Here is a 14040-nt window from a genome sequence, read left to right as displayed (position 1 = left end):
TGAAGCGACTTAGCAGCAGCAGCAGTAATGATACTAATACTAAAATGAGTAATAAAAGAAAAGAAATCTGAACGGCTGGCAGGGCTCCCAACATTTACAAACCCTGCGACTCTGCAATACACTCGGTCGCAAGTCTGGGGGCCACAGCTCCTTTTTATATGCAGGGAGGGATGCCTTCTGAGGAACCGTGTGTATTACCTGAGATGAGAACTACACTTCCCAGAAGGCTCTGAGGCACAGCTCTAGTGGGGCCGTTGCGGAGTTGCATGCTGGGAAAAAGAGGCCATGAGCTTTCAGCTCCGCAAATTCCCCGTTTTTTGGACTACGTTTCCCAGAGGGCTCAGGGCACGAGCCCGTTAGCCTCGCCGGGAGTTGCATGCTGGGAGACGCGCTTTCTGCGCGTCGTTTTTTTTTTTTTTTTCAAGCTCTGGTTTCCTGGCGACGCTGTCCGGAGTTAACCTGCACGCCTGCGCTCCCTCCCTGCCTGTTAGTTGTTGGGCCCAGAGCGGTGAGTAATTAGCATCCCGGGAGGAAACCTGAAGTGGAAGGCAATGGGCGGTGGCGGTGAGGGAAAAGGCCAAGAGCCCCGAAACGGAGCGTCGGCCTGTGGCTTCGGGAGCCGCTGCGGAGGGAGTGCGAGCGTGTGCGTGTGTGTGTGTATGTGTGTGTGTGTGTGTGTGTGTGTGATGGGGCTCGGCCTTGTCTACAGACTAAGGTGCGCGTGGGCGTAGGTGAGGGACACGGGCCGGGTCCCTGCGGTTGTGACGCACTTGCGCGTGAGTGTGTGAACGGGGGAGGCGACCCGGCCCCATCCCTGCGGCTGTGCCCCACCACCCATCCCCGGTGCGTGTGAGCCTCGGGCTCGGACGCCTCCGCTCCGCGTGAGTTCCACGCGCGTGGGCTCTGGCGGGGACGGCGGGGCTGAGAGAGCCGCCTTGACGTGTCTGTGGGATTGGCGGAGCCGGGCGCCGTGTCTCTGGCGGGGGCGTCAGGCGGTGTGTCGCAGCCGCGGTGTGTGAGTTTGTTCAGCTGTGACAGGTGCAGGCTGGCCCCCGGGTGTGTGAGCACGGGGAGGGGGTGTGTGACGGTATCACCTGTAGCTCCGGTGTCTCCGCTGGTCCCTCCGCCCTCACGTTCCCACCGTGCAGTACTTGCGGGGGCACAGCGGCCTCCAAGAGACGTGGGAGCCCGAACCCTTTAATGAAAAGAAAATGACAGGAATTAACACAGGTCTCGTCATGAGATGGCGGCAGATGAGCTAGAGGTGCCGTCCTTCTAAAGTCCAGGCCACCTGAGTGACAAGATGGAAGGGTCTCGGGGCGGGGGAGGCGGAGATTCTGTTTTGAAAGGGAGAGGTCCCTGACCTGGGAGGTGCGGGGACGGGGTGGCGGGGTACCCCCAATTAGTAGAGCCTAGTCTCCCGGAATCTCTGAAATACATCTGGGTGCACCCTTCTTGTTTTTGGTGCTTTTTTTCTTTTTTTGAGTATAATTGCTTTGCAATGTTGTGTTAGTTTCTGCTATACAACGAAGTGGATCAGCTGTAAGTATACTTATATCCCCTTCCTCTTGGACCTGCCTCCCAGGACCCCCACCAGTCCCACCCCTCTAGGTCATCACAGAGCACCAAGCTGAGCTCCTGTGCTATACAGCAGCTCCCCCTGGTTGTTTTACACTTGGTAGTGTGTGTATGTCAGTCCTAATCTCCCAGTTCGTCCCACCCACCTCTCCCTGCCCCAGCTCTGTGTCCACATGTCCATTCTGTAGGTCCCTGTCTCCATTCCTGCCCTGGAACTAGGTTCATCTGTACCATTTTTCTAGATTCCACACATATGCATTAATATATGATAATGGTTTTTCTAACTTCACTCTGAGAGACTGTAGGTCCATCCATGTCTCTACAAATGATCCAGTTTCATTCCTTTTTATGACTGAGTAATATTCCACTGTACATATGTACCACATCTTAGATGCGGTCTTGGAGGGTATTTTCTCTCTCTCTCTCTCTTTTTTTTTTTTTTAAGCTTTATAAAGACTTATGCTCTCACCCAGGGTTGGGCCCATGCTTTCCTTAAAATTAATTTTAGCTCTTTAATTAGATTTTTCTGTGTGAAGCTCACTGCTTAAAGTCTATTCTCTTTAGGAAGGATGAAAATATCTCTTTATGGCCTTTAACTATGTAACTTCTATTTTTCAAGACTGACACAGCTTTCCCTCAAAGGGTTTGGTTCAAAACTACTGGTGTGAAATAGCTGAACTTAAGCAGGCAACAAAAAAGTACAGTTATGTATCAGGGAGTATAGTTTTTGGTTTGCCAATTTGGTCTTTGAGGAAAGCAATTACTTCATTTGGAGACTGGAAATGGGAGGGTATTTCCTGATGTAGTCTGTGCTCCGGAAAGGCCCCAGCGTCTCATTCTGTCCTTTCTTTCCTCCAGGCCAGCTATCCTCCAGAAAAAGCATCCTGAAGAAGAAGACAGATTATCACAGATCTTCACATCAAGTCCCAGGTGAACTTTTTGTTCAGTAAATGACCTGAATCTTTAGCACTTAAGAATATTTGCTTTCCTTGACCTGAAATGTCCTCTGTATTAACTCAGTAATTGCTTCCCAAGCAGTTGTGCAGGTGTCTTCCCCATTGACCAGCCCTCTCCCATGAGTACTCACGTATTCAGTAGGCAAATTGTTCACATCCTCCTGTGTGATCTTCTAAGAATCCAATAGGATCGAGGGATACCACTGGGAGGTTAATGTTAGCAGTTTTAGCATGTGATATGATAATATAATATCATTATGATATTAATTTTTAGGTGGAATCAAAGGCTACATATCTTTGGTCTTTTGCACAGCACTGACTTTCAGAGCACAGTAAGAAAGGAGAAGGGTTTGATTATTTTAGTCAGTTAATGACGAAGTGTTCAGCTTTGTGAGGTTTTTTAGAATGGAGTTTGAGCAAAGGTCTTTGTCATTGAAGGCAAGGTTTTTTTTTCCTCTAGTAATCAGTAAATAGAAATTTGTTGTATCAGCTAGGTCTTATTTGAGGTCTGACAGTTTCAGTTACATCTTTTTACGAATGATGAGAGGCAGTATGGTTTGATGATGCGTGTGGGTTCTGGATCTCGAGCAGGGTTTGGCAAACCTTTTCTCTAAAGGGTCACATATTAAATATTTTGTGGTTTGTGGGCCACATGTGGTTGCAAATTGTTCTTTTTAATAGATTGTATTCTTTAGAACCATTTTACTTTTTTTTTCCAGTTAGAACAATTTTAGTTTTACAGAAAAATTGCAAAGAGTACACAGAATTCCCAGGTGCCCTGCACCCAGTTTCTCCTATTATTTACAACTCATATTAGTATGGGATATTAGTTACAATTAATGAACCAGTTCTGGAACCTTACTGTTAACTGAAATCCATGCTTTATTCAGGTTTCCTTAGTGCTTTTTTTTTAAACAGTTTTGACTACGTTTATTTATTTAGTTTTTTGTTATTATCTGGCTGCAAGGCATGTAGGATATTAGTTCCCCCACCAGGGATCGAACCCTCACACCCTGCAGTGGAACTGCCAACATCTTGACCGCTGGACCACCAGGGAAGTCCCACAGGCTTCCCTAGTTTTTAAACAGTGGTTGTCATCTGTGGGATCCTGGGATCCCATCCAGGACACCACAAAGTCATGTAGTCGTGTCTCCTTAAGCTCCTCTAGGCTCTGTTGATTTCTCGTACTTCCCTTGTTTCTGACAACATTGGTGGTTTTAAGAGGAACTGGTCAGGTATTTTGTAGGCTGCCCCTCTGTTGGAATGAGGTTTTCCTCATAAGCTTATGCATTTACGGGTTTGGAGAATTCTGGGTGATGTACCCTGAGAGCTGCTAGGAAGAGGGCTTCATTCTCATGATGTCAGATCATAACCAAAGTACTTCCAACTGACGGATTCTATGTGTCAATAAATGAATTTATTTTCTATGTTTTATACCTTACATATTTTCTTCTAATAGCATTGCATGCAACGAGAACACTAACAGGGTTAGGTTATTTAGTGTTTATCTACAGGACACTGGCTGAAGGACAGATTCAAAAGCAGAGTTCACCCTCCCTTCAAGACTAAGACTAAGCAGCATCAAGGTACTTATCAGTATCTGCGGGGCATCTTGGCATTTTAGCCATTTTTTTCCCAGTCAGTCCTCCAATGTATGTGGGAGGATGTAGACATCACAGAGTTGGTTTAGGTATTAGGAAGTAAAAAGAAATGAGATGTTATTCAGATTAAAAAAAAAAAAATCCCCAAAATAAGGTATTCAGAGATATTTCTGCAAGTTCAAGAGGTCCTCTTTGAAAAAGAGAGTGGAACTTTATCTTTTGAGAATCTGTCTCAACATGTATGTGTGTTTATATAGATACAGATATCTTGATTATGGTGTGTATTGTATATAAATATGTATATATGCATATTGAGAAACATCGTTTCGATAGCCTGATTTTCCTACTGACAATATAACCTGAAAATTTGTTCATGTCTTCAAGTATTTCTTCTGACTTAGCATTGAATAGCCCTCTAGTACATTTTCACTTTGATATTCTGCATGTATTTATGCAGCCAGCTTTGCTGGATTCCAAATGCCAGACCCTATCTGGGTAGTTCTCTCTCCGCCTTGTCCGCCTGCCAAGTCCTGGTGACTTCACCCTGACCACAGGCCGGAAGAGCTCGAGTTGGCATGGTGCAGCCCCTCCCACCCTGGATGGTGTGAATGACCGTAACGGGCCCTCTGCCCAGAGTCCCCCAGCCTCCATCAGTGAAATTTGAGGGCCTGGTCTCCACACAAAACCCCCCTCTGTCATCACACCAAAGGTAGGTTCAGGAGCTTCCCTAAACCACCCTGAGGTTTCATAACTCAGGACTAGAAGGGACTCCTGGAACTCACCAAACGCTGCTCCATTCCCGGTTGCTGTGAATGACAGGGCAAGGATGCAGACTAACAGCCGCCAAGGAGGCAGGTGCACAGGGTAAGGCCCAGCAAGTTCCCACCCTGGGGCTTCCGATGCCTTCTCCCGGTGAAGTCAGGACGCCAGCTATTGTGCCAACATCAGCGAGTGACAGTATGCTCAGAGTACTGCCAGCCAAGGAAGCACACCTGAGCTTCAGTGTTTGGAGTTTTCACTGCGGCTTCATCACATGGACATAATTGATTGGTCCTGTGGACGTAGGTGATTGATTTGTTGTCCAGATGTTGATCTCAGTCCCCAAGTCAACTCATAGCCCATGACCCATGGTCTCCCCATCCCCACCCATCACCTGAGTGGTCTTCCTGGTATGGCCAGCTCCCACCCTAAGGTGTGGTGTGGCCTGCCCCTACCCACACAAAGACATCCCTGTTATGTGCAATGTCCATTACCTCTCAGAGGCTGAGGGCCAAGGCCGCACCTCTCTTTGGTCAAGGCCGGATTTTCAACCATATCCCTCACCAGGGAGCTGGCCAGGAATCCTCCCACTCCAGTGTCAGATCTAATTTCAAGACATAAAAGCTCCTCTGCCCCATCAGCTGGGTTTCCTGGAGTTTCAGGGAGAACTTGATTTTTCCAGAACCCTTTTAATCTTCTCCAGGTGTGTTTTTGTTGGGGAGCTTGTAGGGGAAGAAGATGGGGTTCTTTGGCAGTGAAGGTAGAGGAGTGAGAAGGCTGTACTAAGTCATTTGGGGACCAGGGTGCACTTATTTTCACGCCTCGTTTTCCTCTTGTAGATCTGGCATCTCTGGATTTTGTGTCTTCAGTAAGGGCGACCCCAGGAGCACTGATCAGTCCTTGAATTCTAGAACTATGGCCCACGTGAGTATGTTTTGCATCTTGAGCTGTGATGTCTGGGTCCTGTGCATACTTCAGTGAAATACTGTGAAGCCTCCTGCCCAAGTGAGTCCCACCGAAGACCTGCTCCCCTGCTCTTCCTGCTCCAGCAAATAATGATGCCATGTAGCCCTGTGCCCACCTCTGTGGCTGAAGTTTTTCACTGAACCCTTGACCTAGTTACTCAGTGTCTCTCCTCTGCTCACTTTTTTGGTCAAGAGTAATTGCAACAATGGAAGCAGAAACTACCTTGAGAAGTATTTGAGTCAGGTCCACAATTTGATGAGTTCTAGATGTTGGTCCCATGTGACCACATGAGATTCCTCTTTCACCTCCACTGATCTTCCCAGGCTCATCATCCTTTACGAAGAATTGGAGTGTGATGAAGCCCTGGCTCAGATCATGTTCCTGTCAGGGGACTCAGGAGATGAATTTTGTTTTAAACAGACCTGTCTCTGTGTTTCCAAATCGTTTAATACTTATTTCCTCTAAATCAGGAAAAAAGAAAAGGCAGGGTTAGTGGATGATTAACAGGTAAGAAGGTCATTTCAGGTAAAAGTAATAGATGACCATATACTCCTGGAATTGGGGAACTTAAAGACATTTGACTCAATCTAAATGTGTGACTGTAATAATTCAGTCTAATCCGTTCATATTGACAACTTACAGTGAACAGTGTCAGATTTGTGATCTCGGAAGAAGATTTAGCTTCAGAATCAGGGACCAGGCTTGATCACTCAAAAACTTTTGTGTAGTAGAGTTTTATTAAGAGACAGAGAAGCTTCTGACATAGACATCAGAAGGGGGATGGAGAGTGCCCCCCTTGTTAGATTTTAGCAAGCTGTTTTTTGTTTATTCAGTTCAGTTCAGTCGCTCAGTCGTGTCCGACTCTTTGCAACCCCATGAATCTCAGCACGTCAGGCCTCCCTGTCCATCACCAACTCCTGGAGTTCACCCAGACTCACGTCCATCGAGTCAGTGATGCCATCCAGCCATCTCATCCTCTGTCGTCCCTTTCTCCTCCTGCCCCCAATCCCTCCCAGCATCAGAGTCTTTTCCAATGAGTCAACTCTTTGCATGAGGTGGCCAAAGTACTGGAGTTGCAGCTTTAGCATCATTCCTTCCAAAGAAATCCCAGGGCTCATCTCCTTCAGAATGGACTGGTTGGATCTCCTTGCAGTCCAAGGGACTCTCAAGAGTCTTCTCCAACACCACAGTTCAAACATCAATACTTCGGTGCTCAGCCTTCTTCACAGTCCAACTCTCACATCCATACATGACCACAGGAAAAACCATAGCCTTGACTAGACGGACCTTTGTTGGCAAAGTAATGTCTCTGCTTTTGAATATGCTATCTAGGTTGGTCATAACTTTCCTTACAAGGAGTAAGCGTCTTTTAATTTCATGGCTGCAGTCACCATCTGCAGTGATTTTGGAGCCCCAAAAAATAAAGTCTGACACCGTTTCCCCATCTATTTCCTATGAAGTGATGGGACCAGATGCCATGATCTTCGTTTTCTGAATGTTGAGCTTTAAGCCAACTTTTTCACTCTCCACTTTCACTTTCATCAAGAGACTTTTGAGTTCCTCTTCACTTTCTGCCATAAGGGTGGTGTCATCTGCATATCTGAGGTTATTGATATTTCTCCCGGCAATCTTGATTCCAGCTTGTGCTTCTTCCAGCCCAGCGTTTCTCATGATGTACTCTGCATAGAAGTTAAATAAGCAGAGTGACACTATACAGCCTTGACGTACTCCTTTTCCTATTTGGAATCAGTGTGTTGTTCCATGTCCAGTTCTAACTGTTGCTTCCTGACCTGCATACAGATTTCTCAAGAGGCAGATCAGATGGTCTGGTATTCCCATCTCTTTCAGAATTTTCCACAGTTTCTTGTGATCCACACAGTCAAAGGTTTTGGCATAGTCAATAAAGCAGAAATAGATGTTTTTCTGGAACTCTCTTGCTTTTTCCATGATCCAGTGGATGTTGGCAATTTGATCTCTGGTTCCTCTGCCTTTTCTAAAATCAGCTTGAACATTAGGAAGTTCACCGTTCACGTATTGCTGAAGCCTGGCTTGGAGAATTTTGAGCATTACTAGCGTGTGAGATGAGTGCAATTGTGCGGTAGTTTGAGCATTCTTTGGCATTGCCTTTCTTTGGGATTGGAATGAAAACTGACCTTTTCCAGTCCTGTGGCCACTGCGGAGTTCTCCAAATGTGCTGGCATATTGCATGCAGCACTTTCACAGCATCATCTTTCAGGATTTGAAATAGCTCCACTGGAATTCCATCACGTCCACTAGCTTTGTTCGTAGTGATGCTTTCTAAGACCCACTCCACTTCACATTCCAGGATGTCTGGCTCCGGGTCAGTGATCACACCATTGTGAATTTCTGGGTTGTGAAGATCTTTTTTGTACAGTTCTTCTGTGTATTCTTGCCATCTCTTCTTAACATCTTCTGCTTCTGTTAGGTCCATACCATTTCTGTCCTTTATTGAGCCCATCTTTTTGTTTGTTAGAAAGCTATTAATCAGATAAGAGAGGTGAGGGAGTTTCACCTCAAGGCTGAGGGAGTTTCACCAGTCCCACCCCCCCACAATATGCATTTTTGAGGTAGGATAGAACAGGTGTGTCCTCCCCCAGCCATAAAACAATTGATATGAATACTGGTTTGTTGAGCTGTTATCAGCCCAAGGTTTGAGAAAAGAAAAAAAGTTAGTGTTAGGTGGAACCATTTTGAAGAAAGGCAAATTCCAAAGCAAATACATAATTTCATTAACATAAGCTTAAGAAAAGCATTTCCATAAGAAAAGCACATTGGTTAGCTCAAGGTTTGAGAAAAGTTGAGTTCAGGTGGAACTAGGTATCGTCATGGCAACACAGAATTTTAAGAGAAACCCCCTTTTAATTTTGTATAGACAAAAAAATCTGTCACTTGTAGTTTGTTTCTTCCTGCCGCTTCAGGGCGAGATTAAACAGTTGCAGCCTGTTTCCTCCTTTGGAGACCCCTGGCCTTCCTGCCTGTTACCCTCTCAATATGATGGAGTAAAAAAAAAAAAAAAAAAAAAACTGCTTTTGTCATCACAAAGGCCGACTGTGTAAAAGATAACCTGTCAAAATGATGAGCCTGAAGCTTGAAAACGTTCAAACCTGCAATCCTGATTTTCTAAGATAAAAGATTTTATATTCAGGAAGCAAACCCCTGGCTTTTTTTTTTTCCTTTCTCCTTAAAGAGAACAGAAATGCTATAGGAATGCACACTTGCTGAGAATTTATGAGACAGGCATGTAGCAGGCTCGGTACTTGTGAACAAGAGAAACCTGGGCTCGTTTTAGCCATTTCCTGGCAGAATGGCATGGTTAGAGTTCCCCAGGGTGTCGATTGTCTTCCTTGCAGCAGGAGGGGCTAAGCGTCAGTCGCAGCGGTGACCTCCCTGGCCCCCACCCAGGTCCCAGGCCTCTAATCTGCTCACTGTGTCCACCCCTGCACAGAGTAGGGGCCTCCCTCCCCCTCCTTCATCTTCAAGTTATGTCCTTCTCCTCCATCAGGGACGCAAGGGTTTGGTGACCTTCTCGGATGTGGCCATCGACTTCTCTCAGGAGGAGTGGGCATGTCTGGACTCCAGGCAGAGGGACTTGTACTGGGATGTGATGCTGGAGAACTACAGTAACCTGGTCTCACTTGGTAAGTTCCTTGCCTAGGACAACCCAGACTCTGTGCTCGCACCATCAGCTCCCTCCACGGTGAGCTTCAGGACCACCTTTCAAGAGCCTCATTGAATTTCTTTCTTCCTGCTCCCAAGGGACATTTTGAGCTTTGTCCAGTCGGAAACGGGCATCACGTGTACACCTGTACCTCCTCACCCATCAGCAGTCTTCCTACTGCTGTCTGGCCCTCATGTAATTATTTCTCTTCCTTAATGACCAAAGGGTTGATTAGGGTTATTTAGCTTATGAAAATAAATGTACTTATTTATTTCATGACCATCTTTGGAGAAACCAAGCTTCATGCTATGAGCCCACGTTTACACCCAGATTGCTGTTGGTGGTACTGTGGGGACCTACCTTAAGGGAAGATGGCCTGACACATGACATGAGTTTCTCTAGCATACCAGCCTCTGTAGATGCAAACTGAACAAACAGAATCCATGTAAAACCACACTGAGCATATTCCACTCCCTACACACTGGACCTGAAGTGAGGTTGAAAGTTGTAATCTGTGAATTCTGAGTTAAACACCAGATGATATCATCCTGTAAACATCTAAGGAAATTTCTTATTTTTCTGTTAGCGAAATAACAGCCATAATATGCATGGCTAATATTGTGCTTACTATATGCCAGGAAGCATCCTGAGCATGGTGTGTGTGTGTATTAATACCTTTCATCCCATTCTCACTAGTTTATGAGATAGGAACAGTTACTATATTACTATAGATCAGTATGCTAGGGCACAGGGTGACGGTCAGTCAAGGAGGCAGAAGCAAAAATGGAACCTAAGGTTTCTGGCCCCCAAATCCATCCATCCATGCCCCAGATTTGAGGCATATTGTATAGAGGCATGTTCTACTACCCAGCTGGTTTCCTCTCTGTCCTCCAATCCCTTCTGTTTCCTGAAGTCTTTTATCATTTTGACATTTAGATTATGACACATTTGACTGAAATGCAATCAAAAAAATCTTGTGCCAACAAGTTTTTTCCCAAGTTCTGCCTCTTGTGGCGTTTCTCTTCTTTTGAAAGCAAGACATCTCATTTCTATGCCAGACACAATGCTCTTATGGAAGCAAGGGAGAGAGCTTTGATGGTTGAGGGGGAAAGATACCAAAACAATGCAGAGCAGACCTTGGACAAGGAGCAGCTGCCCCCCTGAGGTGTTTGGGGGGCTCCCCACAAAGGTCTCAGGCCCAGGGCCTCTGAGGAAGAAGTTACCACCTTGAACTTGATCTTCACCCGTTTCCCTTCCAGTTGATTTTCCTTCTCATGTTTCACCCCTGTTGAGAGACAAGGGCATAGGAAACAGGACCCTGTGCCATCAGTAGTTTCTGAAATGTGGTTATTTTCATAGCTTCACGTGCTTTCTTCATTATATAATAATAATTATTATTTTTGGTGATACTGCTTCTTGGGTGCTCTATTCTTCCATCATGAAGCAACATCTGCTTGTGTCTCTTTTTGTGTCATTAGCAGTTGCTGACACTCAGTACCAAGATTCAGTATTTCATTGGGGTTCAAAATGATGATATTCTATCATTGCCTCTTCATTTGTTCACTGTAATAATTCTTTAAAGAGAAACCATGATCCACCTGCTTATTAGTGGTGTAGTGAAACTGCTCACATTGAAAGGTAAATCTTTGTTCTTTTAAGGAAAAAAAGTATTAGCTTTTAATAACAAAGGGTTGGTGTCCTAGCCTGCTCTAAGTTGGCCATTTAACATTTTTTTAGTGTTTTTATGAACTCATTAATTTAAATGTTTGATGTTTTGTAGTCCCTTGAGTTAGCATCTTTATCGATGCTCAGATTTCTCTAAGCATTGCCTCATAAATGTTTCACAGTCTTATTATTAAATTTAGTTCTACACATCATCTTTTGAATGTTGAATCTTTGTATCAGGAATTACTTTTAATGATAGTACGTGTGTGTGTATATATATACAACCATCCAACTATATCTTTTTGTTTTTTACAGTCATAGTATATTTGATTTTCTTGGTTTTCCAGGCTTGTCATCACATCTACAAATTGTGATCTTTTTCATCTTCATTTTTGAAATTTGTCCCTCCAGGTTTTTTTGTTTTGGGTTTTTTTTTTTTTTTTTGCTTAATTGTTACAGCTGATAGGAAATAGTAGAGCTATTAATAATAATCAGTGCCTTTTGGGTTTGATTTTAGCAGGAATGTCTCCAGTGCTTCCTCATTAAGTATTGTGATGCTAGACATGGAATCTGCATCTTAATAAGAGCTCTAGGTGATTCATATTTTTCCCACTGGAGAAGTTTTATTTCTGTTAGAGAAGGTTTTGGTTTGTGATTAGTTTTGGTTTTGTTTCCTTAAATAATAACAAAATATGTTGGATTTTTTTGTTTTTGTGTGTGTGTGTTTTGGTTTTTTTTTTTTTTCCAGATTTGGAATCACCATATGAGACCAAGAGTTTACCTTCACAAAAGAACACTTATGGGATGAATTTTTCCAAACGGACCTCAAATAGAAAAAGTAAATCCCGTGGCCTTGACTGGACATGTGAAGGTGAGCTGGACAGATCACGGGCCCCTCAAGAGGGACGTGCCAGTCAAAGGATAATCAGCTGTGGGGATACCCCCGCTTATAGAGAAAGCACCCCTGTTCGGCCACAGCAGAGACTCCCTAACAGGGAAAATTCCTATGAATGTAAGGAATGTGGGAAGGCTTTTAGCCGAGGCTATCAGCTTACTCAGCATCAGAAAATTCACACAGGTGAGAAACCCTATCAATGTAAAGAATGTAAAAAGGCCTTCCGTTGGGGCAATCAGCTTACCCAGCATCAGAAAATCCACACTGGCGAGAAACCTTATGAATGTAAAGACTGCGGGAAGGCCTTCCGATGGGGCTCGAGCCTCGTGATCCATAGGAGAATCCACACAGGAGAGAAGCCTTACGAGTGTAAGGACTGCGGGAAGGCCTTCCGGCGCGGCGACGAGCTCACCCAGCATCAGAGGTTCCACACCGGTGAGAAGGACTACGAGTGCAAAGACTGTGGCAAGACCTTCAGCCGGGTGTACAAACTCATTCAGCACAAGCGAATCCACAGTGGCGAGAAGCCCTTCGAGTGTAAGGACTGCGGAAAGGCCTTCATCTGTGGCTCGAGCCTCGTGCAGCATAAGAGAATCCACACGGGGGAGAAGCCCTATGAGTGCCAGGAGTGCGGCAAGGCCTTCACCCGCGTCAACTATCTCACCCAGCATCAGAAAATCCACACGGGGGAGAAGCCTCACGAGTGTAAGGAGTGCGGGAAGGCCTTCCGTTGGGGCTCGAGTCTCGTGAAGCACGAGAGAATTCACACGGGGGAGAAGCCGTATAAATGTACAGAATGCGGAAAGGCCTTTAACTGCGGCTACCACCTCACTCAGCACGAGAGGATCCACACTGGCGAAACGCCTTACAGATGCAAGGAGTGTGGAAAGGCCTTCATCTATGGCTCTAGCCTCGTCAAGCACGAGCGCATTCACACGGGGTTTAAGCCCTATGGGTGTCAGGAGTGTGGGAAGGCCTTCAGTCACAGCCACCAGCTGACACAGCATCAGAAAACCCACACTGGTGAGAAGCCCTCTGAATGTAAGGAATGTGGAAAGGCCACATGTAACCACGGAATCCACCTTCGAGACGATGAGAGGATTCCCACCGTTGAAAAGCCTTTCGTGTACAAAGGCCTCCCTTCAACATTCGTTTCTTCCACGACATGAGGAAGATTCGTGTTGAGAGTGAATGCAAGGAAGCCTTCACTGGTCGCCCTTCTGCTTACAGACTATCAGAAGTCGTGTGAGTGGTGAATTTGGAGAAATCGCTTTTTTTTACTGATCACAGCATACTCAGCTGTCAGCGGTTATCTCCTGGATTAGGTTAGTTTCAAGGAGAGCATAGAAACCTTCCAGTACCGTTTCATCTCTGTCGTATTTCAAATGTGTTCTAAGGTGAAACTCTGGTAGTGGAATGTGTGTGGGAGAGCTTTTCTTGTGGCACTTACCCCAACCTGTTACCACCACCCTCCCACCTCTCACTGCCTGAGAGACACTGGAAAAATGAGCTCTTACCCGCTGTGCTTTATTTGTGAAGTGGGGCTAATCACACCTAACTAATACTGCTGTCATGGTGATTAGATGAGTTTGGTACATGTGAACTCCCTGAACATGTATCTGGAATATTGTGTAAGCTCAATAAATATTAGCTGCTGTTGTTGTTCTCATTAGCATTAGCGTTGCTATTAGTTATTAGAGGAAGACATCCTGTAGGAGCAGTGAGTTGAGAAAAGCCTATCAGAGTTCCATAAGAAAATATAGGGACTTCCCTAGTGGTCCAGTGGTTAGACTCTGTGCTTCCACTGTGGAGGATGCAGGGTCAGTCCCTGGTCAGGGAACTAAGATCCCACAAACCACACAGTGCACCCCAAAAAAAGAAGAAGAAAATAGAGGAGATTGCCATACCGTGGGGCGGGCAACATTTTTTAGCACACAGAAA

General features: G+C 45.3%; 1 protein-coding gene across 1 annotated transcript; it reads left to right on the top strand.

The window, feature by feature from the left end:
- Nucleotides 1-459: 459 nt before the first annotated feature.
- Nucleotides 460-13771, top strand: ZNF331 (zinc finger protein 331). Its single transcript, NM_001103251.1, is given in 5 exon segments — nucleotides 460-508; nucleotides 2437-2508; nucleotides 5734-5818; nucleotides 9384-9519; nucleotides 11953-13771. Coding segments are annotated over 3 exon segments (1461 nt in total). The 5' UTR covers nucleotides 460-508; nucleotides 2437-2508; nucleotides 5734-5809; the 3' UTR covers nucleotides 13269-13771.
- Nucleotides 13772-14040: the final 269 nt, after the last annotated feature.

The sequence above is a fragment of the Bos taurus genome, chromosome 18, assembly GCF_002263795.3.
Source record: "Bos taurus isolate L1 Dominette 01449 registration number 42190680 breed Hereford chromosome 18, ARS-UCD2.0, whole genome shotgun sequence".
Lineage (NCBI taxonomy): Eukaryota > Metazoa > Chordata > Mammalia > Artiodactyla > Bovidae > Bos > Bos taurus.
This window is presented reverse-complemented; position numbering and strand designations above follow the sequence as displayed.